Source organism: Anolis sagrei, chromosome 2 (genome assembly GCF_037176765.1).
Source record: "Anolis sagrei isolate rAnoSag1 chromosome 2, rAnoSag1.mat, whole genome shotgun sequence".
In the NCBI taxonomy this organism is placed as follows: domain Eukaryota; kingdom Metazoa; phylum Chordata; class Lepidosauria; order Squamata; family Dactyloidae; genus Anolis; species Anolis sagrei.
Window position 1 is genome coordinate 138,810,133 of NC_090022.1, and position 27,407 is coordinate 138,837,539.

The following is a 27,407-nucleotide window of genomic DNA, read 5'->3' on the forward strand; positions in this document are numbered from 1 at the left end:
AACCTTATTCAGAAAGCATATTCAGAGAATATCTAGTGAAATTTTATTATATTTTTTCAGGAGCAGTTGAAAAGTCTTCCAAGAGGACCAGATTCGTATATGTTCTCAAATGAGTCAAATAGCTATGCGTTACGTGTCAAGAAAAGGGAGAGCTTCCATGGAAAAAATAACATAGGAAAGTTTAAAAAGTGCAAGATCAGTGGTGGTGCTTGGTTCTTTAACTAAAAATTCAAGTTCCACCAACTGGAATCTTCTACAAAATACACAAAATGCAAGAATATTTAGCCCATAAATCTGTCTAAAGTACTAAAACAGCCTATATTCTTTCCACATAAATATCCACTCCTAGTTATCCCACTTTTTTATTTTAGTAGTAAAATTTAGAATGGAATAACTCATGTTGTTGCAGTTGCTGAATATTTTTTGGTCATAGGGATCTATAACAAATCCCACAAATCTACTTTGCCTTCCTCCAACACCTGATGTAAGGGAAAAAGTCAAAGACCTCAGTATGGTGCCACTTGTTTGTTTGTTTGTTTGTTTGTTTTTGTGTGCCAGCATTGAAAGAAAAAGAAAACCATATAGACATCTTCTCTCCTCTGTCTTGGCCCTTAAATGCATGCAGCCTAGGCAGCAGCGCTTACTTGCATCTGCAGACCAATCTCATACCATACTTTCTAAATTCTCTTTGGAGAGATCTTCAGCTGCTTCTTCAGCTTGTCTGGTTCCCAGGATGTATGTGTCCTGGTAATCCTTGAGCAGTTTCACCACCTCCAAATGATTAAATTGGATAGCATCATCCAAGGCGATGTTTCCCCACCTGCAAAGAAGGCACATTGGGAAGATGGCGATTGGCTGAGGAAAGAGAGACTAAGGTGATTCAGGGATGCATATACTATAGTGGGAGGATCTTCACTCTAAGGATCCCTAGAAAATTGGAGAGTACTTTTTCAAGGAGTGGGGTCAGTTAAAACTCTCTTAGCTAAAGGGGCAAATCTGATCAGTATAGTCATCCTAGTCTTAAAGCAAACGTTGGGATAGAACAACATATGGATCACCCATCTAACAATGACAATACTTGGCATCTCCAGGAGAGGAGTAGGAACTGCCCTAGTCTTTCTCTGATCCAGGCCACAAACACATTCATGTACATGTGTACACTTTTCATCTTGAAAGCAACACAGGCCACTGCTGCATGTCTTGCAGAGGGAATCACACATATTTGTCTAGAACTGGTCTTGCACAACAGGTAATATACAAAGTCAGACACAGCCCACCTGTCACACTGGGGTCACTTTTCTTGGTCTTGTACCTGTAGTCAGGCAGCCAAAATGACTTATTAAGTTCTTGATGGGTTGTGGGGTGTGCAAGCATGGTCTAAACTAGAGATGGGCAAATGAGGCCTCTTTTTGACTATTTGCCATTGTTTAAACTTATTGACAGAAAAAATCCACATCGTCCTATATACTTTGACAGAAATTTCCTGTGTCTCTTGATTTTAAATGAACATGCTTTTATTACTGCTGCCACGAAATTCTGGTGGTGCATTGTGGTTCCAGGTGGGAAAATGGCTCCTGGATCTACATAAGTTGTTCCCAACCTTTGGGCTTCCAGGTGTGTTGGACTTCAGTTCCCACAGTTCCTAACACCTGGTAAACTGGCTGGGATTTCTGGGAGTTGAAGTCCAAAACAACAGGGGCCCAAAGGTTGGGAATCACTGACCTAGGTAAAAAGCAGGTCTAAGCTTTTCTTGTTCTGTGATTATGTCTCGGAACAGTTGTGAAAATGTAGGAACTGGCAGGCAGCTTCAACTTGTCAGTCCTCACCTGTCTTTGACAAAGGGATTGACTCTGCAGGCCTCCACCAGAAACTTCACGACCTCTAGATGCCCTAGGGGGAAAATCGCACAATTAGAAAGCATGCAAAAGACTATTTCAAATTCCTCCCAAAAACAAAAGTGATGCACACTATATCAGAGAGCAGCGGTGTATGAAGGAAAGGGTGTGTGGATTATCTTCAAACACCTACTTGCCAACGGAAGTTGTTTTCTCTTAATTTCAAAAACTACTACATCAGGCATCCTCAAATTCTGGCCCTCCAGCTATTTTGACCTGCAACTCCCAGAAGCCCTAGCCAGGTTGTGCTATGGTCAGAAATTTTGAGAGTTGGAGGCCCAAACAGCTGGAGGGCCACATTTTGCAGATGCTGTACTACATAAAACAAAATACTTCAGCAAAATAATAGATGAAAGAAGGAAGAGCTTTGTGGGTTCACAATGCTTAGTAAAAACCATGGACAGATTAGGTTTACACAGAAAAGAAATGTCTTCTGAAGGATTCCATGATAAAAAACGTTTGGGAACTGCTGTCATAGAGACCATCCTATGCATCCTTGACCATGGAGTTCTTAAAGCAGAGATCAGAGTAAGTACCGCACACGCAGCAGTGGTCAATTACCTGGACAGAAGGCAGTGTAGACTGTAACCTAAATTCTAGAGCACATGTCTCCAAATACTGGGACATAGGAGCCTATTTCAGAACTCAGGCAAAGACTTCTCTGTTTAAGCAGGCTTCTAATGAGTAATTATGGGAGGCTTCTTATGGGAGGGTGCTTTATTGTTTAACTTGTGTTCTTTTTGTTGATTTTATCGGTTTTTTAACATTTTAATGTCATGATTTTAACTGTGTTTAAAATTTGATTTTAGTAAGCCTCCTTGCGTTAAAATCCAGAAGAAAGGCAGGATATATAAATTGAACAAATAATTAAATATCATGTTGCTAGAGATCAACACACTTGAGCTCTACTCAAACTTATAATTACTGGATTTTATTCCAATGTTATTTATTTATTTATATCCCACTTTTCTCCCATGGGTGGAAAAGTTAAAAAGTGTGATTGTTTAGTTATATAGTTCAATGGCTGCCATACATTTGGATTTCCTTATTTGGGAACTCTGACAGTGAAAAATCACTGCCTGGGATTCCCACCTGCCATCAAACAAAATCAATGTCTTTTGGATTAAAATTGTGTTATACTACATATGTAGTTATGGGGAAAGAAAGTCTTTTAAAGTTTAAACTGATTTGGATTCAAACATTTTGCAAGTTTTCTGCTTTGAGTACCCCAGCTCTACTGGAAGCAATTTCTGTCCCTGTCAACAGCCTTCTGTTTCTTTACTGGATGCCTCCCACCTTTGACTTGCCATTCTCACTGGCTTTGTGCATAAAACTTTTGCCCCAGGTGTTATTCTGTATCTTCAAGTTGTTTTTGATTTATGGTAGCCCTATCATAGGATGTTCTTAGCAAGATTTCTAGTGGAGGGTGTTTGTCATTATCTTCTTTCAGGGCTTTGAGAATGTAACTTGCCTAAGGGTCCACAGTGACACTGAACCCTGGCTGCCCCACACAGGCTTCTGTGTTATCTTCCTGTCTCGAAGGGCACACTGGACGTAATGATCAGAGAAACACTGAATGGATGGCATGTTAAAACAGAGTTATAATACTACTCCCATAAAATCATTACCACACCGGAGACCCTTCCACAGTGCATATGGATAACAGAGATGTACAGTGAAGCTAAGAAGATTTAATAAGTACCAGAGCTCTGCAGGCCTAAATATACAGATGAAACCCTGGAGCAAGTATATGGGAATTGTGACGTATTTGTGTTCTCAGCATACCTTCGGCTGCAGCTACATGTAGAGCTGTGCGGGAATCATAGTCTTTCTGCTCCATGTTCATGGCTGACAGAGCAAATCTGGAGAGAAGCCAAGGAGAAGGAGTCAAATAGGATGCAGGATGATTTCAGTTACATTGAGATCAATGCATGGGTGAAACTTTTAAGACATCTCCTCACAAATTTCTGCTGAGCTAGCAGGCACACACCTCCGAAGGGCAGAGAGATCTCCACTGTAGGCAGCAAAGAGCAAGTTTACAACAGTCTTGTTCTGAAAGATACAAAACAAGGTATGAATAAGCACGCAAGCCTCCCTCCAGCCTCACACGCTCTCCCTCACCCATGCATGCACACTACACAGCCATGCACTGAGCGTGCCTGTTCTCCCCTCCCCACTTGTAGTCTCAGAAACAGCCCTCCCCTTGGTTGAGAAGCCAGCTGAGAGGCCAGGAAATCACAACAGGAAGAGGGCTTTGGGTGGGAGGATTTCCAAAAAAGCAAGACAAGAACGGGCAGAGAGATAGTTAGCCTTCTCTGCCAAAGGAGTTCCTAAAACCATCAAAAACATGTGTTTTCTAATTATCTTTGGTGACCCCCCCCCTTGTGATTCCCCCCCCCCCCAGGTGCCGACCCCCAGGTTGTGAAACACTGATCTAGTCCAATAGATTTTGCCAACAGTCCACTGAAAGCAGGATCTGCAACCTTAAATTATTTTACCAATAGCAGTTTTCTTCATTTTTATTCCACTCTAAATGTTTCTTTTGTTCATATCTCTTCTCAACTCAAATCTCCTAAGCGTCTTTCAGTAGTGTCAGTTCTCGTCTCTGCTTACCCTCACTTCATCTCCTTCACGGCGTGGGTCCATTTTGCGAGTACAGTGCTGCAAATTGTCATAGTTGTGGAAGTTGAAGAGTGATACCAGCTCCTGGGAAATTCAGAATCAAAGCACAATGGGCTGAGTGAGAAAGTACAGCAGCATGGAGGAAAATAGGGGTCCGTAACATAAACACGTAACACTTCCCAAGTATTAAACACAGCAAGCTTCATATGCGTAGAACAAAGAACAAGTAAAATAGAATTAAACATAAAAGCTTGAGCGGGAAACAGAGATTCTACTCTAGTTTATGCTATTGCTGCTGTGTCTTCCTGATGATGATGGGAAAGACAAATGGGCCCTGCCTCCAGAATCCCCTACTGAGCACTTATGAACAGCAAAACTTTGATTTAAAAAGTGGGACAGAAATAAGCTTCCCTTACCAGCTCCCTCCAGTATGTTAAAAAAACCCCCAAAGAAACAGCTCTGAATATTTAGTCATCAAAATGGAATCCATAAGAAAAAAGTGAAAACTGATAAAAAAAAATGCCTGGATGTATTTTGGAAAAAAGTGTTCCAATATGTTTTTGTTTATTTACTTACCTGACCTGGTTGTTTCATTTCACATAGCCAGATTGTCAATACATCATTTACTGAAACAGTTGATCTTTGATTTTTATGGTACAAGAACCCAGTTCTTTCCATGTTATTTCTGCCTCAGGTACCATGTTTAAAATAAAAGAAGTAATGCCTAGAAATACATCTACTTCATTAACTATATTTATTCTGCTTTGTTTTGTCCACAGAATTTTATTGTTCTATCTAGATGTTATCACCTTCAACATGTAACCTTCTTGTATTTTACCACTTTTTCCCTAACAAGTTCAATACTCCTTAGTAAGGAAGAGAAGGCATAGCTATAGAGTGTTTTTTGACTTGATTGCTCCATGAGCACTCTGGATGGAATCAACCAGGGTAACCATAACAAGCATATTTCATGTATACATGTAACAGAATCCCGTACCAAAATATTCTCCCCTTAAGATAAAGGGATTGGAGATGAATCAGAAACAGGCAGATATCATATGTATCCCCATGTTCTTTCTTCCAAATGTTTACTGACCTCTCTAGAAATCAAGAGTGGGCAAAACTACATCTCTGGACCTCAACAATAACTGGACTGCCATTTTCTGGTGCACCCCAAAAGATGGACCTTTCAACATTGTTCAAAACCCCATTAAAAAATAGAGATGACCTTTTGGCCGTGTGCAATTTCTTCCACATTAACAAAGACAGTCCCTGTGGCCTATGATGTTGATCCTTTAACATCTTCTTAGACCAGCGGTTCTCAACTTGTGGGTCAGGTGTTTTGGCCTACAACTCCCAGAATTCCCAGCCAGTTTACCAGCTATTAGGATTTCTGGGAGTTGAAGGCCAAAACATCTGGGGACCCACAGGTTGAGAACCATTGCCTTAGACCTTAGTAAACTTATAAGGCATAAGTGGGAATAGTTTTAGGTTCATATATGTTGTTTTAGTATTGTTGTAGGTTCTGACCACAGTTGTGGAATTAGTTGTATATACCGTTTTGTGTAATATTTATGGCACAAAACAATCCGTAAATGCCACTTGTCTTTGCTGTTGTTCTCACTGGCTCTTGGGATGGCTGCTTTATGGATTTATGGCCCTAGGAAACTTACCTGACAAAATCCAATCCCTCGTGTGCTGTTGCCACCTTTATCCAGAGGAGGTGAGAGACACATCACACCCATGACATTGGGCACCACCAGCAGAATGGCCCCAGAGACTGCAGACTTGGCAGGAAGGCCCACCTGAAGATGAAGAAAGGAAGGCCTTAATATAGCCCAGGTAATTGCCACAGGGTGTAATTAGCTTGCTAAAAATTGCAATTGGAAGTCACTGGCCTCTGATTTCCAATTATTGTAAGACTTTTTATTTTATTTTCCGGCTGGGAAAAAGGGAGGGTTAGGGGATCGTGTTTTTAAAGGTTTTAATTTTTTGATTGTTTAATTACATATTAAACTCTGAATGTTTAGCTATGTTTTAACTGTTGTAAATTTATCTGAGTCCTGAAAGAAATAACAGCATCATTTGTTTATACATCTGTGCATACTCGGAACACACTATATTATGGCTAAATCATATATATGGGCTGTACATTGGATTACAGGCTCATAAATGAAAATGCATACATAAGGTATAGAACTAAAAATGCCTAAACTTGTCAAGGTGTGAGTTTTAACTGATTACAGTATTTTACCTCATAATAGTCGCACTCTCCCCACTTTCCCCTTTAAAAAAGGGAGTGCAAGTATTATGCAGTGGCAACTCTTACGTGGTAAAAAAGGCCTTTTGAGTGGGCAGCCGTGCAGGTGTTCCTTTTGAAGCATCACCCACCCATGTGGCTGCTCCTTCAAAGGGGCTTTTTTCATCATGTCCTTTGAGGGACAGCCATACAGGTCGGTAAAGCTTCACTTACTGAGTTGCACCCTTGATTCTCTCACCCAGGTGCAGGTGAGTGAATCAAGAGTGGGACTATTATGCAATGAAAGGGAACCCCCCCCCCCAAAGGGGGGGGGCTGTGACTATTAAGCGATGAAATAACAGTATTCACATCATGACAGTCTGACCACTATCTTGCCATCCTAGACATTTTCTCAGAACATAAGGGAATGGTTTGGGACCAAAAGTACAGTGGAAACTCACATGGAAGGCAAACTGCCCTGAAAAGTCGTACATGCCACATGAGTGCATGAGGCTGAGGGTGTTGCGGACAGCTTCATCACTCAGGACATACTCCCCTGTGATAGGACAGATCCCACCGTTGGCCAGTGTGGCTGCCATGACACTACCGGACTCACAGGTCGCTTCCACAGAACACAACTGGATGGAGTGGGGCAATGGAAGAAAGTAAGAAAAGATTTAACAATTATATTCTAACAGCAGCAACCTGAGACTCAGAAGCCAGAACTATGAGTAAGACTCAGCCATGATCCCTGGCTTTTGCTTGAAGTTGTAATTGCAGGGCTCATGAGGTATCAGAGTCTTCTGAAATAGCATATAAAAGGCCGAAATTCCCATATTCTAGTTTTCCAGATGGGATACTTTCACTGATAGAGAATTTAATGCAGATATTTCACCAGTGTCAGTTGATGGCAAAACAAAATCAGAAGAGCAGCAAATCCACTCTGGGTTTTAATCCAAACTCTAAAGGAGCCATTCAGGCACTCAACTCATTTAGGAATAAGCTGTTCCACTGGCATGGAAGCTACAAGTCAACTGGAAAGAGAGCTCTTAATCTTCCTAATATTGATTTTTCTTCTGGGTTCAGTTGTCCAAACAGAGAATATGATGCCAAACTCAATTTACCTGGAAGTACAAGTCAAGGGCTGCCATCATGTCTACCTCTCGTGGAAAACACTTTAGTGTACAGATGAAAGAAGAGGAGAACTGCATTAGACATTGAGAATAATAATACATCCCATCCCAAATTGCAACACCCATCAAGTTGCACTTTATCCTGGATTCTTGTCTCTTGTTCATTCCTCCCATCTCCTCCTCCTTTGTTACCTTTTTTTCTTTCAGGTAATATCCAATGGCATAATTTCGGTCTCCTGTTTCTTTCTCTGACTGAAACCTACAAAGAGATGTTTACATGTCTTTGTCTCCCTTCAGACACTGGCTGACTACAATTGTAAAAGGATTACTCAATCATCATGCTGCATTAATTACATTCACAAGTCCCAAGCAAACACTTCAGGTGAAACAAGCATGATGAGCACCTCTTGTGGAAGCAACATTGCTCACTCATCTCCAAAGTGGCCTTACGTGGTATTGCAGAATCCAACATACTCATTTCCTGCCAGTTTCTTCAAGTAATCCACTACCTAAAAGAGGAACAAAATAGATCTTCCAAATATATGCACAATTCAGTCTTAATGGGTCATTCATTATTCCCTCTTCCATCTGATTAAATAGATACAACTGAGGTTTAAACTTTCTCACTGTAAAATACTGTCTTATGCATTATATGCTACTACTACTACAACAAATGCTGACATTATATATAAAATCCTAGTTCTCAGATATTATTGGTATTCAGTAATAATAATAATAATAATAATAATAATAATAATAATTAATAATAATAAGGTTCTAGTTGGTAGATGAGGTCTCCTGGGCAATTTTTTTGAGTTGTAATGTTAGAGAGAGATGTCAGACAACTGCCTCAAGTCAAATCTGAATTAGGTCATTCAGGAACATTGCTTGTCTCTTTGCAATTTAGTTGAGAGCAAATGATGTTTGAAAACACACCCTGGTGCTCTATGAGTTTCTCACCCTTCAACGATAACTCCTTTAAGCAGTTCTGAGAGCACAAGCTGAATCTGAACTACAGAACTGATCAGCCAATTTTTGTCAATGAATTGGGTCTGACTCACACCAGGCCCTGGGCTGAGAAAACATGAAATGAAACTTTTCAACAGTTAAAGGTGATGTTCACACTCACATAGTCAAATTTCTCAGCTTTGTTGCAGCCCATCTGAAAGAAAGAAGAGAAAAGACACTCTAGGGTTGTAGATAAACAACCTGTGTTCCTTTGGCCAACACCTACTAAAGTTTTTTGTTTTTCTTTTCATAAGCAACTTGAGGAACTGCAAGTTGCTTCTGGTGTGAGAGAATTGGCCATCTGCAAGGACATTGCCCAGGGAATGCCCGGATGTTTTACCTTCCTGTGGGAGGCGTCTCTCATGTCCCTGCATGAGAACCTGGAGCCGACAAATGGAAGCTCACCCCGCTCCCCAGATTTGAACCACTGACCTTTCGGTCAGCAGTCCTGCTGGCACAAGGTTTAACCCATTGTGCCAATAGGGCCTCCTACTATTAAAGTCAGCCACAGGGACTCTATCAAATGACACAAGGAGGGGTGGATATTTTTAGGAGGCCAAGAGGACCCAAGGTTGTCATGACTATCAAATGAACACAAGCAACCATAAATCCTCATAACAACCAGAACTGGTCTGAAATCTGTAATCTTTAAAGATCTGAAGATGGATGAGAAATGGCTTGGATCTGAGCAGAGATACGGATCTGATTGAATCTTTCTCTCTGACGCAGAGAGATCCCAGAAGAAGCTCCAAGTCCTACAATCTTGGCCATGATTCTAGTGAAGAAGGAAGGCCCTACATGAGCAGTCCAGTGCTTCTCTTTCAGTTGCAGCCCACTAACTGTAAGCTGCCACTAATGTGACGGAGGCCCATAAATATTATAGTCCTTAGCTGTGAAATTCTGCTTGCTAGAGGGAAATGCCAAAGTTGATCTTCTTACTGTAACCTATTGCTGAGAGTCCTGTAGTCCTTCAGATACTATCAAACTGTAACTCCCATCACCCCAAGCCAATGGTGAGGAATGGTGGAAATTACAGTGGAGAGATATTATATATTTTCTACTTGGCTGTAGCCCCAGTATTGATTCTGAAAAAAATGCCCATGATGAGGAAGTAATAGGACTCCAAGAACAAAGGCAGAGCCTACTTAGCCTTCCAATGCAGGCTTCAAAGAACACACTCTGGTTGCTCCATAAGTGTACTCTGCCTAGCCCAAGTTCAGTGGCGTCAAAGAATTCTATCTTATTCTATCTTTCAAGCGGAGACCTGTGGTGCCTTACCTTAATGAGAGAACTGATGACAATGGCCCCTGCATTCACCATGGGGTTATATGGAATCCCTTGATGCCAAAACAAAACAGAAATCCACCATTAGTGTCATGGCAAAACCAGAAACCTACCTAGGTTTACAATGCAGGGAAACAGTTAGCATCTATTATAATTATGAGACATGTGCATTGCCTCTAAGCATATTTGAGACCAGCCCCACATTACTGACTTTAACTGAAGTGGTGTTGGGATCACAATGTTCTGTAACAACTGAGGCTAGCCGTCTTGCATGTTCATGTTACCACCCAGAAATTGCTATTAACTCAGTGTACAAACTTTCCAAACTCTGCCCCTACAGAAAAAAAGGATTAGTGGATAAAGGATCAAGGAGGCCCCAACATGATCAAACATGCATAAAAATGAAGGCAAGATGAGTCAGCAAGGAGTTCCATATCTCCCTAGGGGAGGGTCTACATTACATTTGGTAAAGCTTGCTTTAAGTGGGATGAGGGTGTGGGTGACACAAATTACAGGCTGGGAGTGCCAAGGTCTGCTGTAACTCACAAAGCACCATTCACCTGAGATTTCAGTCAAGGTTCAAGCAAAGGCCTCCCCTCACTAAATATAATGGGGATAACAATGAGGGCAAAAGGAAGGAAGTACTGTAGTTATTTGGAGGATGGTAGCCATATTTAAAGAGAGAAAAGGCAAAATCATTTTTATAATATCTTTCAATGCACAGTGTGTTTAATGCTGTGCTGGGTAATTGGGATTGGCTTGGAGATGAGTTTCCTTCCAGAAAATATGCCGGAACCTGCAGAGACTCCCCAAAATGCTGAAAACCCACCCAAAACAGCTCATCCACAAATGGCTGGAAGACTACTTTCTATTGTTGGAAAATAAGGTATTTTATATTAAACAGCCTGTCCAAAAAGGTGCATTACCACTCACAGGGGGATGTTTCAGAAGAAGCAAGTCATCTTTTAAAAACACTGGCCAAAAAGAGTAGTCCAGAGAGTGCTGCTTTACACTGTCATAACCCTGGGAAGTCCTTGTTCATCTCACGACAACCAGTTGAATGTGGGCTTGACAGGTAGTTGTAGCCTACAATCGCTAGGTAGTTGTAGCCTACAGTCACTAAGAAAAGTATCAATTTGACCTGCAGTTGGCCCTCAGTATCTACCAGCTTACTATCAGCTTCAGATTATATGGCGGCAAAACCCCTTTCTAGAGGACCTAAAGATGGTAGTGCAGGCATTGGTGACCTCAGGGCTGGACTTCTGCAATGAGCTTTACACTGGACAACTTCTGTTCCAAGTTCGGAAATGCTAGTAAATAGAAAAAATGGCAGCCAGACTAGTTTCAGTAATATCCAGGAGTCAACATATCACAGCCATACTAAAGTCACTCCACTGGTTGCCAGTTAGTTTCTGGGCAAAATATTAAGTGTTGGTTTTGACCTTTAAAGCCCTACATGATTTGTGTCCAGGTTACTTATAGGATCGTCTTCTCCCATATAATCTGCCCCTTAAAGCACTGAGGTCCTCTGGGGGGCAGCTACTGCAGCAAGCTAGAACCCGACTGGCAACCATCACCCAGAGGATCTTTTCATCATGTCCTGTGTCACTGCACTTTAATTTTTGTTCTGTGTATTTTAATATATCTATATATTTTACTGAATGTTTTATGATATTTTTAACTATGTTGAGCTCTATCTCAAGCTGTGAGGAGTGGCACATAAGAAATAATTTTATCATCATCATAATCTGGTTTATTTCCAGGACCTACTGCAGATACCAGACTCTATGGATACTCAAGGCTGGTTAAATACAATGGCATGGGTTTTTTTGTGTGTGTCAGGAGCGATTTGAGAAACTGCGAGTCGCTTCTGGTGTGAGAGAATTGGCTGTCTGCAAGGATGTTGCCCAGGGGATGCCTGGATGTTTTACCATCCTATAGAAGGCTTCTCTCATGCCCCCACATGAAAAGCTGGAGCTGACAGACGAGAGCTCACCCCGCTTCCAGGATTTGAACCACCGACCTTTCGGTCAGCAGTTCTACTAGCACAAGGTTTTAACCCATTGCGCCACAGGGGTTCCATGGCATGGTAAAATCGTATCGTTTATATAATGTTGTGAACAACTCAAGCAAGTGCCAGAGACGGCCTTGGGACCTATGAAATGGTGGAAGACTACAGCATGATGTGCCTTGGCTATACATCAGTATAATGCTTCGTTTGCAGCAAAATCAAAGTTTGCTTTTTATTTTTTTCTGAATATTTTAGAGCAGCGGTGGGTTGCATGCATGGATGTAGAACCCATAATATATAGAGCTGATTTTATATGTTTTTCTTTAGAATAGATGATGGCTTATCTATGGGAAACAAATCCTGGAGGAGAGTGGCTTGCTCAAAAGCACTTTGAGAACATCATGGCTGGATTCCACCATTGGTCTCCTATGTACAAACACACCAAGCGGCTTCTTGGTGATCGTAATTCCCTTTCCCAATTCCTTGTCCTCTGGAGTCATTGCCTCTCACCTTCCTCATTGAGAGAGAGTGTGTCGTAGCGCCGCCCACTGGGTTCTTTGCCCACATACTGATGCACTGGTTTGGTACCCAGTTCGTTAACAGCAATTGCATATTTCAGGGGTTTCACACACGACTGCAAGCAGAAGGGGGTCTTGGTGTGGCCCATGGAATGCCTGGAGAATAGAGGAGGAAGAGGAGGATTGCTCTTGTCACTTAATGTTTTAAACTAAAGCATGTTACAAATGAAAAGAGAAAGCTGCCTTAGTTGTTATCCACAATTCAATGAGCAGGAACTTTCCAACGCCTTGGAGATGCCAGGAATTGATAACAAGACCTTCTGTATATAGAGCATTGGTTCTGCCACTTCAGGCCCTGCCAGACAGGCCCTATATCCCAGGATTTGATCCCAGGTTTTCTGTTTATCCCCGATTATCTGGCAGTGCGGACTCATATAAGCAGAAAACCTGGGATCATATCCTGGGATACAGGGCCTATCTGGAAGGGCCCTGAGGTGCAGTCCTTCAAATCCCAAGTATGAAACAGTTCCACTAGATACATGCCTGTGTGACACTACCTCCAATCTATTAAGGCAAAGGGTAGATGACACCACCTGGCACGTAGATTGTCCTGCCTTCATCTGGGGGTGCGACAATATACACAACTGTCTGTCACTTGTAACCCCAACATTGCAGGCTTGGATGCTTAGGTCTTACCTGGTTCCCAGGCCCTCTCTGGCCTGCAGGGTGCAATGATCCCAGCCACCTAGCTCCACAAACACATTAGCTTTCTACAGAAGGCAGTTGCCCCCACTGCATGAATGCCATGCACCCAGCAGGGAGAGATGTGGCACTGCTTCTCAGCCTGCAATGTTGAGTCTTTCCACTCACCGTTGTCCATCTACTGTGCAAAGTGAAACACCCCAGATGTCTGGATTACATTTGGCCAGCTGTGGGATGTAATTTGCCACCTAGAAAGAAAAAAATCAATTAGCAAGGCAGATGTTCACTAGTCTCACCTCAAGTAAATATGCCTAGCTGATGGACACATAGGCAGCTTCCCTTGACTCATCATTCCCAACAACGTTCATATTATTTGGCACTTCCCCTTTCTCCAGTTACAAGATGTTTTAAAGGGAACTTTCTTCATAATCACATTTTTTTGTGAAAGAATGTTCTTTATCTATCTGCTGTGAGAACCAGCATTTTTTCCCTCCAGCATCCCTATTGACCAGTACTATATATTGGCCGTTGTTTCTTTCTTTCCTGAAAATTCTCTATGGACCTGCAGCTAATTGTTTGGAGACCAGCATGAGTCAAGGGACCTGTCAGAAATATTAAAATCTAACAAGGTATTTTTTATTACAAAAATGCGAGTCAAGCACTGAAAGAGTTAGTAGGCTGAAGCCTGTTCAGAGTCAGTGGGCCAAAGCTAGTGTCATCCTGAGGAGTGTGAGGGAAACCTCTGTATGAGAGAAGTTGAAGTATGAGGAAGGCCTCATATGAGAAGGCTATGTGTGAGAGAAATCACACTGTGTGAGAAATCGCCTCTGTGGGAGAAAGGTTTCTGTCTGTGAGGTAGGCCTCAGTCTATGAGAAGGCCTGGTGTGAGAATTTTTGGTGAAAGAAGCCCCAAGTTAAAGGCCTTGTGCATAAAGGCTGCTATGTGTAAAAAGCTACTGCGAGAAGCTCCAGTATAAGTTTGTTGTGAGAGGAGGCTCTGTGAGAGTGAAGCCGTTTATCTGCATGAGGAAGAAGCCCAGCAAGGAAGCAAAGAAGGAAGTATATAGGACTTTATTTGTGTTGTAGAAACCTTGTTATTGTAAATACTGCAACTATATAATTTTACTACAAAGAAAAGCCTCGTATGGAAGAGATAACATTGGTCTGTGTGTTTTTGTTCTTTTTATCACTTTGGGCTACTACTGCTGGGTCACACTGCTGCTAATAAGTTTCTCTGCTATATATTTATGAGGAGGGTTTTTTGTTAATAACCCTAATTGCCCAACAAGACCTACAACTTGAATAGTGCTGGCCTCAAAGCTTACATATTCCTACTGCTGTTTCCACCTTGGATAGCCACCTCATTCCAATGAAAAGCAAAGCCAAGCAGGATGCCCACCCTCCTCCTCTCTTATCTCTCTGGTTCCTTCTGAGAGTTGTGAGGACTGACTTGCTATTACTTAACATCTAGAGACATTGCTTGCTCCTTTTTTTTCTTTTTTGTGTCTACCTTGCCATCCTGGAGCCCTTTGGTCTTCTCAAAAATCTGCTCCACATGAGAGATGAATTCCTGAAAGTCAGGGATGACAAATTTCCTCCTAAAAGCCTGGGTCAATAGGACAATATTGCTGCTCACACACCTGAGGACAGAAAGCATTAATGTGTCAATATAAAAAAAAATATTGAAGGCCTATCTGAACTCTCATTAGCATTGTCCACTTTGAACAATCGTCAAATGTCTTTGCCCTGAAAGCCAACTACCTTTACTAGATCAGCTTAGCAATGCCAATATAAGTTGCACTTTCTCAAAGTCTGAAAATCTGTGAAAGAGGAAGCAAGCTTGCTTCCAGTTTTTTAAAAAAGTAGTTGGTTTATCTCTGACTCTATCTCCCTCTGTTCTTCTGACAGATAATTCTTATGTAACTTCTAACTAACTTCCTCATAAGTAAACTTCAGAGCTAAAAGAAAACGCCAGACAAGTCTTCTTTTACAATAAATTATTGCTAGTGAAGTCTGGAATACAATAGTAAGTATATTCCTCACCCCAAAAGAAAAATAAGCTAGAAATGTTCCCCAATTTTGAGGGTTTTCTTTTACATTTCTGAAGGTAAAAGCATTGATAATAATTAAATATTTGCTACTACTGAATAGACACATAAGATGATGATGATAATAATAATAATAATAATAATAATAATAGTAATCATCATCATCATCTTTATTTATATCCTGCCATCATCTCCCAAAAGGCACGCAGGGTATACAGGTATACCCTTACAAGTATAGTATATAACATTGACAGTACGTTAGTATAAAGATAATATCACATGAAAGTTATAAAAACAACCCTTATCAATACATAAAATAAAAACTCAGTTTAAAACGCAGACCATCTGTAGTTAAAACCTTTATCAGATGCCTTCGATTCACAACTAACGTTCTGAAGTGTCAACCTCATATGGGCCCATTTTAGCCTACTCAATGATAAAAACCTGCTTAAAATCCATGTTTTTAAGCTGGATCGGAAGGATCAAGAGTGGGGGCTAACTTAATATCTTCTGGAAGGGTATTTCAGAGGGACCTACCACAGAGAAGGTCCTTTCTTTCGTTCCCACCAACCACGCTTGAGATGGTGGTAGGACTGAGAGAAGAACCTCCTCTGTCGATCTCAAAGCCCATGCCGGTTCATAGAAAGAGATGCGGTCTCGAAGATAGGTTAGAGCTGCATGACTAAGAATATGGTCAAGATGAACTAGATGCCATAGGGGAGAGTGCTGGCATGTTCATGTGAAGGTAGGAATTGATTTTTTTTCATCAAAAAGTAGATAGAATAAGAAATGAGAAAATGTGGGAAGATTATAAGTGGAAGATGATGTTGTCTGAGCCCCCAGTAAAAAACCTGTTATCAGTAGGAGAGAAAAATGTTTAAAAGAATACAAGTGCCATGGGATTGATCATGGAGATGGGAGGCTGGCTTTGCCTTCAAATATTAATGTCTATAACAAGAACAGAGGATGAGTGCTTCTTTGTTTCAATCTCCAACATAGTTCAAGACCATAAATTTGGCTTACATAGTACAGAATCTCAGCACATGCATCTTTGAAAGGATGAAGTAATTTTAGTTAGGTAAAGGTAAAGGTTTCCCTTGACATTAAGTATAGGCGTGTCCAACTCTGGAGTGTGGTGCTCATCTCCTTTTTGTAAGCTGGAGAGCCAGTGTGGTCCATAGATGCCCCCAAGGTCATGGGGCCAGCATGACTGCATGGAATGCTGTTACCTTCCCACCAAAGCAGTACCTATTGATCTACTCACATTTGCATGTTTTCGAACTGCTAGGTTGGTAGAAGCTGGGGCTAACAGTGGGAGCTTACTCCGCTCCCCGGATTTGAACCGCCAACCTTTCTGTCAGCAAGTTCAGCAGCTCAGCGGTTCAACCCGCTGGGCCACCAGGGAGCCCTGGTTTCAGTTACAATAATTTACATCTGCCTGCAGTCACTAGCAGACAGATATCCCAAATAGGAGCATAGCTACAGGGATGGGAGAAATTTTCTTCAGTCCCTAAATTTATAGCACTGCAGAGAATGATACACCAAAAATAGTTCACTCTTACACCTGCTGTGTCTGCATTCCCTTGGCTTCCTTGCCTGCTCCTTTTTCTTTGGATGTCTAAACTCTTTCTAAATACTCAGGTGGAGTTTTCAGTTACTGCAATGCTAAACATTTGGGAAAGGAAGGATATTTTAATATTAGAAGACAGACTTCATTTTGTCCTCCCTATAGAACAGAATGGGGATTGAGAAAGCACAGCGGAGAGAGAAGGCCATTCAACTTGGTAAGAAAAAAAAGAGAAGTAAGCAAAGAGAAAGGCTGAACAAGTACCAAAGTGGGAAGAATTAAACAATCAGTTAGAAAAGAGAGGTGAGAGAAAGAGCAATAGGGGAAGGGAATGGGAAGAAGATCAGTGGGAGGATTGAAGCTGCTAGTAATGGAGAATTGCTATTCCTGCAGCCAAAGTCTGAACCATAGCAACAGTGCAATCCATCCAGCTGTGACTCACACCTCTGAAAAAGCTCCCTGTTCAGAGTCCCTCCAGTGCTGGCGTCCTGAGCTGCTTTCCACATCAGATCCATGCAGTCGCGGAGGCGGGGGTCTGAGGTCCAAAGGCCAGTGCCTTGCAAAGCCTGAATTGAGAAGGGGAAGACATGGATGAACACATGGCAATGGAGCTATAGCACCCAGCGTTGGACAGGTGGGATAAGAGGGTGCTTTTGTACTATAAAATTATATGCCATGAGTGCATTGAAACTGTTTGTAAGATCCTGGCATTGTGTGAGCTCCTGATGCCCAGACATATAGGAACATACCAGTCATGAAATGACTCTTATTTGATAGGAAAAAAGAATCAAGTACCAAGCCTTTATCACGTGATGTCTGTGAATAAACTTTAAAGACAACCTGGAATATGTGCCCTGAGTAACTGACAAAATATCTTAATGTTTGCACTCTAAAAGCTGTGTTTATGTACAAGTTATCTTGTGTCAGTTTTCATCTTTGTGATTTTCTAGCAATTGGAATAAGATTTTCATGTAGCACTAAAATAGCTGAATATAATACCTTATATAATATAATATAATACCACCTCACTACCCCTGAGGATGCTTGCCATAGATGCAGGCGAAACATCAGGAGAGAATGCCTCTAGAACATGGCCATATAGCCCGAAAAAATCTACAACAACCCAGTGATTCCGGCCATGAAAGCCTTCGACAATACATTATACCTTATATACATTACAACCCGCATATACACAAAAGATACATTTCTGAACTTACTGTGGAAATAGGAAACACTGTCGACATGAACTTCTGCCAGAATTTACTACATAGTTGCCCTGAAAGGTCTAGGAAATTCCTAGAGAGCTATCTTCTCAAGGAATTTGCTAGGTCCTCCGGGGTGACTCCATCAAAACTTCCAGCTGAAGCACACTGTAGAGTGACTTGGAGGACCTCTAAAATATGCAAATAAGGGAAACAGTGGATGCAAATTAGGGGAATGTGGCTATGGGTCCCATAGGTACAGGGGTTGTACTGCTTTAGATTTATTAGTCATATAATTTCACGAGTGGTATTGTGCACATGGCAACAGATCCCAATTTGGGTTGCCGTGAGTTTTCTGGGCTATGTGCCCATGTGCCAGAAGCATTCTCTCCTGATGTTTCATCCACATCTATAGCAGGCATCCTCAGAGGTAGTGAGGTCTGTTGGAAACTAGGGTTTTTATATCTGTGGAATGTCCAGGGTGGGAGAAAGAACTCTTGTTTGTTGGAGGCTGGTGTGTCTGTCAAACCAACAAGAGTTCTTTCTCTCACCCTGGATATTCCACAGATAAATAAACCTCACTTGCTTCATTTCCAACAGACCTCACAACCTCTGATGATGCCTGCCACAGATGTAGGCAATCATAAGTGAACCAGCAGAGGAACTCTCTGCCCCGGAGTGTGGTGGAGGCTCCTTCTTTGGAAGCTTTTAAACAGAGGCTGGATGGCCATCTGTCAGGGGTGCTTTGAATGCAATATTCCTGCTTCTTGGCAGAGGGTTGGACTGGATGGCCCATGAGGTCTCTTCCAACTCTATGATTCTATGATTTTATGAATGCTTCTGGAACATTATCGTACAGCCTGAAAAACTCACAGCTACCCAATGATTCTGGTCATAAAAGCCTTTAACAACAGAACCCCATTTCTTATGTTAATAGATTATATCTGCATATATTTTATGAGGAAGATAAATATGTTGATGTTAAGAGCAATATACCCATGTTCTTTGATGGTCCCATTCACTATACTCTTTGGGGTGGGTGCAGAGTTAATGTGGGCAGAGTTCTGTAAACAGCTATCAAGTTCTGTAAACAGCTATCAAGTTGGGCCATTTTGATGGAAAACACCTTTCAAAAGTACAAGAAAATTCCACGTGAAAAGGGGCATGTTAATAAATCCTTGAAACCCCACATGAATCCAGTTCTTAGGACATTAAAAAAGTATTTGGCTATGTTATTTATTTTTTTTAAAATCATTTATTGCAAGAGAAAGAAATCTGACATCAGACTAATCGTTTTCCAACATTGTCTAAACAGTAAAAGGATTTACAAGCCCCATTCTGGCAGAAGGACGGGCTATAGATCCAATGAATAAATCATAAGTGAACAAGTCCATTCCACCTTTCCCACTTCACTCATTAAGACTGTTCAGTTCTTACACTGATGAATTTATGGACAGAAATGCTCTCCTGTCCCTCGGCGACTGTGTAGAACAGAAGGTCACTGAGACGGGGCAGCATCCCGTTTGCAGACAGATCCCTAGGAAGAGAAGAGAGTCACGATGGAGTGCATCCAAAAACACTTCTTTTAGAACATTTTCCTACTGCTTTGCAGGTACAGCCAACCTCTTCAAGAGTTTTACAGTAAAGGGTTGGATAGGAAGTCTGTATCTATTGGCCAGGAAAAGAAGTGGAAAACACTGAAAGAGCAAGCTAAAGCATTTTGCCATGGAAAGAGCCAGGAAACATGTCCCTTGCAAGCAGCATAATTTCACACTTACTGGGTTCCCTCTCCCCTTTCAACCATTCCCAAAATTCCACCTCATGGAAATAGTAGCTGGGGGAAAAAAAACTTTGCCAAATGTTGACGTTTGCCTCAAAACATGGAATAGAATCATAGAATTATCGAGTTGGAAGAGACCTGGTGGGCCATCCAGTTCAATTCCCTGCCAAGAAAAAGGAAAATCACATTCAAAATACCCCCGACAGATGGTCATCCAGGCTCTGCTTAAAAGCCTTCAAAGAAGGAGCCTCCACCACACTCCGAGACAGAGAGTTCCACTGCTGAACAGCTCTCAGAGTCAAGAAGTTCTTCCTCATGTTCAGATGGAATCTCCTTTCCTGTAATTTGAAATCATTGTTCTGTGTCCTAGTCTCTAGGGCAGCAGGGAGCTCCCTCCATTCTCCCTATGATTTCTCCTCATATATTTATACATGGTTTGAGATGAATAACTGAGACGTGTGCAAAGTTGTAAATAAAACTGCAGGCATTCCACTTTATTTAGGGCTGGCCCTGAGGAGACATAGACAGAGATGCCAATAGACACACAAATTGATGGTAAGAACTTCCTGACGGTAAGAACTTTTTGGTGGTGGAATATATTGCTGTCTCCGAGCATAGTGGAGTCTCTTTCTCTAGAGGTTTTTAAGCAGAGGCTGGATGGCCATCTGTCGGGGGTGCTTTGATTGTATTTTCCAGCATGGCACAGGGGTTGGATTGGATGGTTCTTGTAGTCTCTTCCAACTTTGTGATTCTATTATTCTTCCCCCTTAATGTGCATAGTACACAAAGCTTGTCAAGTTATTCTGGCACATTAAGCAGAAAACCCCACACGAGAAACTCTCGCTTTCCCTGATAATAAAATAATAAATTAGACACATTAAGCAATTTGTTGTCCTTTCATAATAACTTAAACTTGATGCCTGAGGCTCCTTTCACACAGCTGTATGAAATCCACATTGATTTGTATTATATGGGAGTGTGGATTCAGATAATCCAGTTCAAAGCAGATATTATGGAGTATTTGCCTTGATGTTCTGGGTTATACGGCTGTGTGGAAGGGCCCTGAGATAGGGTTGACTCTGCCCTCATGCTCCAATCTAGATTGTTACTGTCTCTATATATAGAATCCTAGGGCCCTTCCACAAAGCCCTACATCCCAGAAAATCCCACATTATCTGAGTTAACTGAGTGTGGACTCAGATAACCCAGTTAAAAGTGGATATTGTGGGATTTTCTGCCTTGATATTCTGGGATATAGGGCTGTGTGAAAGGGCCCCTAGATCAAGGGTTGCCAACTTCAGTTTTCCAAAAGTTTTTTGACCACAACTTTTCAACAAATGGAGAGCCTTCACTGCAAATCAATTTGTTTTCTCTCCTCTGTACCACACTATACAGTAGTTTCAGAGTAGACAATCACAAAGAAAAACTATGTAGAAGAGAATTGCTTAGTTTAAGGTTATGAATGCTATGGTGAAATGTGAGTTTTAATCTACAGTTAGGTATAATTATAGATAGGTGTTTAAAAGGGTAAGTATTTAAACTAGCATACCTGGGGGGGGGGGTAGCCAGCTTAGCTCACTTTGAGCTGAGTTGCCATGGGAAAAGGGGCGGAGCCAACTGCCACTTAGCAGGGCAGCCATTTTAAAACAGTTAATCTGTAGTCAGCGAACTACAGGGAAGGCTGGTTCTGTTGTGTGTTGAGAACCAGAAAGGTAGTCTGTAGTTTAAGAACTACAGGGAAAGTCTGATTCTACTGTGTTGAGAATCAGGAAGGTTTTGGCTTTTAGTCTGTGTAGTTTAGATAGGTCGAGTTGACTTATTTATATTATTAGTCTGTGTATGAGCAAAAGGGGGAGAGAACCCTAATAAGAATCTTTACTGCAACAGAAATAACATAAGGAAAGAATAAGCTTGTACCTGAAGCAATCTGTTAAAGAAAGAAACACATTTTGAAGGGAAATAAGTTTGAAACCTGTTCAGTGGAAGGAATAGTCCACTTAAGAGTTGTTTTAGGAAATGTTAGGAAATGTATCCTCTGAAGAATTGTGCCTCTAAGAGTTAAGAAACATTGAAACCATCACGCCTCTTCTATACTTCAATAAACTTGTTACAGTTTCTTCTAAAGCCAAGTCTCTGTTATAAATACTTTCAAGTTAAGCCACGCTACACATTGAAGAAAGACCAAATGAACATTACAAGCTATTAGTTGTGTTATCAATTTAATAAGTCCTTACAAAGTGGTGGCTCCTTTACAAACCGTTACAAACTGGGTGCCATCTTTACAAATTGGTGGCCTCTTTGCAAATGCACACTTACATTTCCTATTGTCTGTCCAAAATACCCCACCATTTAGCAAAAGGTTCTAGGACACATTTGCCTTTAAAAGCTACGTATATTTTCCAAGCTCTGAGAATTACCCAGAACTGAATCTTGCATATCTAACTAACAGCATTTCTTGCCTTTTCCTCAAAACTAATCCAGGTTTCCCAAGATTAAAAAAAAACCTATAATTCCAGACCACTAAAATATAAATAAAGCACTAACTCATTGCTAAATTTGCTTGGCTTTCACTAACTTAAAGTTAAGTTTTCACTAACTTAAAGTCTCCACTCACTTGGAGAGGAATCTGGGCATACCACTATTGCCATGTGTCTGATATTATGGTCAGTCACATGCACATCACCTGTTATCTTGCCTTTTGTATGCAGCCCCAAGGAATACATTCCTCTCGTATATCTTTAGTCATAATTATATATTCGATGACTTGTACCCTTGGGTCGATGTACAAAGGAGAAGAAAGCATGTAAATACAAGTTCCTAAGCCTGACGGACCACACTACTGAACAACAGACCATTTTAATCAGGCATGAGCAAACTTCGGCTCTCCGGGTGTTTTGAACTTCAACTCCCACAATTTAAGTCAAAACACCTGGAGGGCCGAAGTTTGCCCATGCCTGATTTAAATGGACTCCTTACCTCTAAATAGCTGGAGGGCATCACCTAAACGATAATTCAGTGAAAGTCCAACAAATGTGATGAGGAGTCAGTGATTGATTTTTTTTTGCCCTGGAATTATAATTTTTGACTTGGACAAAAGCAAGGTTAGAAACAATCAGTGAGAAAAACTCACTCCATTGTTATCATGTGCATCTGGATCAAAAACTATTCCTTGAACAGACAAACAGCTTGCCACAAAACAATATTCATGTAAATATATACTTGCATTTCCTGTTGTCTGTCCTGAATCTGCCAAATCAGAAAGTTGGGAATCTAAATTAATATATGGTATATCAAATAGTCAGAGACTATGAAAAAAATTAGTTTTCTGTTAAATTTTGGGAAAATTGGGAGTTTTCTTTGAAAATATCTGGTAAATAGATTTTTTTCCTACAATAACTTAATATTTTTATATATATTCCTTAAATATTGAAACATTTCTCTAGGAACAGCAGACATTTCTTGCCTTAGAAAAGTGTTATTCCCAAAGGTTCAAAACTATCAAACTCTAAGGGGCCCTATATCCCAGGATCTGATCCCAGGTTTTCCGCTTTAAACTGGATTATATGAGTCCACACTGTCAGATAATCTGGAATAAACAGAAAACCTGGGATCAGATCCTGGGATATAGGGTATGTCTGGAAGGACCCTAACCTGCAAAGTACCACCAAAGCTTGAGGGGTTTCTCTTTCTTTTATCCCTTTTTAAAAAAATTGGAACCAAGCCTGCCATCAAGGGGATGTACCCATGGAAGCCAGTATTTCTTAAGGGAATAGCACCAGTAATATCCAGTTAGACGAGTATAACTGGAGAGATGCTTAGCATTTTTTAAGATGTCTCATACTCTAAAAATATGTCAAAAGCTATCAGCCGCCAAGAAAGTGACTCTCTTCATGCGCATCTCTGGAGGTTTTAATCTCAGGCATCTTATCTTCTCTGTTCCTGCACAGAATGGAAAATTCTAATGTTGTGAAAACATACCCAGGTCAAATTCTGATGTCTGTCATAATTCAAGATTATAATGGATGTTTTATTTACTAGCACATCACAGTATTGCTGGCTTACTAGTTCCCTTCAGAATGATAAGAATATCTCATGCAATCATAGAGTTAGAAGAGACCATCCAGTCTGATCCCCTTCTGCCATGCAGGAATGCACAATCAAAGCACTCCTGACAGATGGCTATCCAGCCGCTGCTTAAAAACCTCCAGAGAAGGAGACACCATCATCCTTTGAGGTAGCAGCATATTCCACTGCCAAGCAGCTCTTACTGTTAGAAAATTTAGAAGTAACTTTTTCTGTAGTTTGAATCCATTGCTCTGTGCCTAATAGTCTCCAGAGCAGCAGAAAACAAGGCCCCTGCCACACAGCTGAATAAAATCCCACATTTTCTGCTTTGAACTGGAATATCTGGCACTGTGGACGCAGATAATCCAAAGCAGATATTGTGGGTTATTCTGCTTTTATATTCTGGATTATATGACTGTGTGAAAGGGCCCCAAGTCTGCCCCATCCTCAACGTGACATCCTTTCAAATATTTAAACATGATTATAATGTTCTCGCTCGGTTATCTTTTCTCCACGCTAAACATGCTCAGTCCTCTCAGCCGCTCCTCATAGGGCTTGTTTGAATCATTTTGGTTGCCCTTCCATCTGCTCAAAATCCTTCTTAAATTGTGCTGCCCAGAACTAGAGACAGTATTCCAAGTAAGGTCTGACCAAAGAAGTCCCTTACTTTTACTTCCCTTAGCCTAGACCAGGCATGGTCAAACTTTGGCCCTCAAGGGTTTTTGGACTTCAACTCCCACAATTCCTAACAGCCAGCTGTTAGGAATTGTGGGAGTTGAAGTCCAAAACACCAGGAGGGCCGAAGTTTGCCCATTCCTGATCTAGACACTATATTCCTATTGATATAGACTAGAATCACAATGGCTTTTTAAGCTACTAAATCACACTGTTCTTCTTGTGGTCTACTAGGGCCCTTTCTACATGTATACATGAATCTATACTGCCATATAATCCAGTTCAAAGCAGATAATCTGGATTATTTATTTATTTATTTATGACATTTATATGTCGCTCTTCTCACCCTGAAGGGGACTCAGAGCGGCTTACAAGATATATATGCATACAATATATTATATTATTAGCATAGCACAATATCAGTATTAAATATTACTGTATTGTACTATATTTATTATTTATTTATTTACTATATTTGTATACCGCTCTTCTCAGCCCTCGGGCGACTCAGAGCAGTTAATAATAGCAAAATTCAATGCTCAAAAACATCATAAAACAGTTAAAAGTTACTTAAACAATAGCATAATAAACAGTCAATATACATTTTAAAAAATCTCATTAGCGTCACATAGTTAAAATCAAAATCTGGTCTCATCATCCAATTGTTCCATATTCCTATGTTCGTTACACAGTCTTTTCAAATGCCTGCTCGAACAACCAGGTCTTCACTTTCCTCCGAAATGTCAACAGGGAGGGGGCCGATCTAATATCTGTAGGAAGGGTGTTCCACAGCCGAGGGGCCATCATTGAGAAGGCCCTGTCTCTCGTCCCCACCAAACGTACTTGTGATGCAGGCAGGACTGAGAGCAGAGCCTCCCCAGATGATCTTAACACCCTAGCTGCTTCATAAGAGGAGATGTGTTCGGACAGGTAAGTTGGACCAGAACATGTAATATAAATATATAATTATAGTATCATTATTAGTAATAGTACAGGGTTAGTCAAAATGCATAGGCCAATAAGCCATTCAATTTTGACTAACCCTGTATTATATTCCATTACATTATAATATTATAAATGTTATATGTATATACAATATATTATATTATATTATTAGCATAGCACAGGAGACAAGGTGGAATTGTCTCCTGGCCCCCTCTCTCTTCACTCTCTCATCACTCTTCATATGGCAGTGTTGGAGCCCTCGGTGGCGCAGTGGGTTAGACCCTTGTGCTGGCAGGACTGAAGACTGACAGGTCAGAGGTTTGAATCCGGGGAGAGCACAGATGAGCTCCCTCTGTCAGCTCCAGCTCCCCATGCGGAGTCATGAGAGAAGCCTCCCACAAGGATGATAAAATACCAAAACATCAGAGAGTCCCCTGGGCAACGTCCTTGCAGATGGCCAATTCTCTCATACCAGAAGTGACTTACAGTTTCTCAAGTCACTCCTGACACGAAAAAAACCCACTATATGGCAGTGTAGAAGGGCCTAAGGAAAAGTTCACTAATACAAACAATGGGTTGCACCATAGAAAGAAATCCATTTGCTGTAGAGTGGTGGCAAAGGGTCTCAAGTGGGATTTACTACACAATTCATTTGGATTGTGACAGAACCCCCTGCGATAGGTCCCCAAACATCCACATCAAGGAATATTGGAGCGAAACCTCCCACTGATTCCCCCAAATACTCCCTTTTCTGGATTGGGTTGCCGGGGCTCAGGTTGTCCTTTTTCCAATGTGGACAATGTAGTTGTGTTGAAGCAGGGCTTCTTCAGTTTTGGCTTCACCACACAGGATGTAAAGCCACCGCCACCAGGAAGAAAAGGTTAGAAATCGACATAGGAAAGTAAAATCAGCACTAACAGTATCTTCTTTAGGCTTCTCAATATCCAAGGCTGCATCTACAGTGGATAATGAATGCAGGCCCCTTCTATACTGCCATAAAATGCAGATTATGTGATTTGAATCGGATTATATGACAGTGTAGACTCATATAATCTAGTTCAAATCAAATAATGTGGATTATCTGATTTGATAATCCTGATTATATGGCAGTGTAGAAGGGGCCTCCGTTTGACCCCACTCTAATTATCATGGCACAATGCTATGGAATCCCAGGAGTTGTAGTTTTAGGAGGTCTTTAGCCTTCTCTGCATAGGAGAGCCCGGGCCTCACCAAACTACAACTCTCCCAGGATACCAAAGCAGGTAAAGTGGTGTCAAAGTGCATCCATTCTCCAGTGTAGATGTCCCCATAGACACACGCAGACACACGCATCAGATATGGAGATAGCATGACACATCAGGTATGTAGACAGCATGACAGCACGACAGAGGGTGGCTCATGGGTGGTGCATCCCTTACTGGTCGGGCATGGGCTGCTGTGGCTGCTGCAAATGGTGCCGGCCATTCACCACCGCCTCTCTGCCCAGAGTCCAGGAGGAGACCCCGGGGAGCCCCGCTCCTTGTCCCCACTGGTCCTGGGTCCCCCGGCGAGGCTGCCACAGCCTGGACACGGCTCTGATGGAGCGCATGGCTGCAGGAAGCGCTCCTTCTTCGAAGCCTCAGGAAGAGAAGGACAGGGCGCAAAAGGCGCGCCTGGCCCTTTAAGACCACAGCACCTCTAGGGCTTCCCCAGCGCAGACAGAAGGCGCGCCAA

At 41.5% G+C, this 27,407-nt stretch overlaps 1 protein-coding gene across 3 annotated transcripts; it reads right to left on the reverse strand.

Annotated features, from left to right (window-relative positions):
* Nucleotides 1–20: 20 nt before the first annotated feature.
* GLS2 (glutaminase 2) lies at nt 21–27,407 on the reverse strand. 3 transcript variants are annotated; one of them, XM_060764071.2, is made up of 18 exons: nt 27,113–27,407; nt 19,667–19,766; nt 17,472–17,593; nt 14,923–15,052; nt 13,581–13,660; nt 12,703–12,866; nt 10,176–10,234; nt 9,019–9,051; nt 8,340–8,398; nt 8,082–8,148; nt 7,881–7,931; nt 7,218–7,394; nt 6,191–6,322; nt 4,509–4,601; nt 3,886–3,947; nt 3,681–3,757; nt 1,827–1,890; nt 21–820 (listed from the first exon to the last, which is right to left on the reverse strand). In XM_060764071.2, exons 1-18 carry the CDS (start codon nt 27,280–27,282, stop codon nt 664–666), a joined length of 1,797 nt encoding a protein of 598 aa, XP_060620054.2. In that variant the 5' UTR covers nt 27,283–27,407; the 3' UTR covers nt 21–663. The 3 variants fall into 3 exon arrangements, with proteins under 3 accessions (XP_060620054.2, XP_067320016.1, XP_067320017.1); XM_067463915.1 differs by having other exon boundaries at nt 9,019–9,047; nt 10,175–10,234; XM_067463916.1 differs by lacking the exons at nt 8,340–8,398; nt 9,019–9,051; nt 10,176–10,234; ... (4 more) ...; nt 19,667–19,766; nt 27,113–27,407 and adding an exon at nt 8,294–8,338.

Bases quoted from the DNA above. Each gene is read 5' to 3' on its own strand.
- GLS2 (XM_060764071.2), bottom strand. From the start codon at position 27,282: ATGCGCTCCATCAGAGCCGTGTCCAGGCTGTGGCAGCCTCGCCGGGGG. The intron at 9,052-10,175 runs GTAAGGCACCAC...TCTTTCTTTCAG, and splicing joins TCATCAGTTCTCTCATTAAG to ATGGGCTGCAACAAAGCTGA. The intron at 8,149-8,339 runs GTAAGGCCACTT...ATCTCTTTGTAG, and splicing joins GTTGGATTCTGCAATACCAC to GTTTCAGTCAGAGAAAGAAA.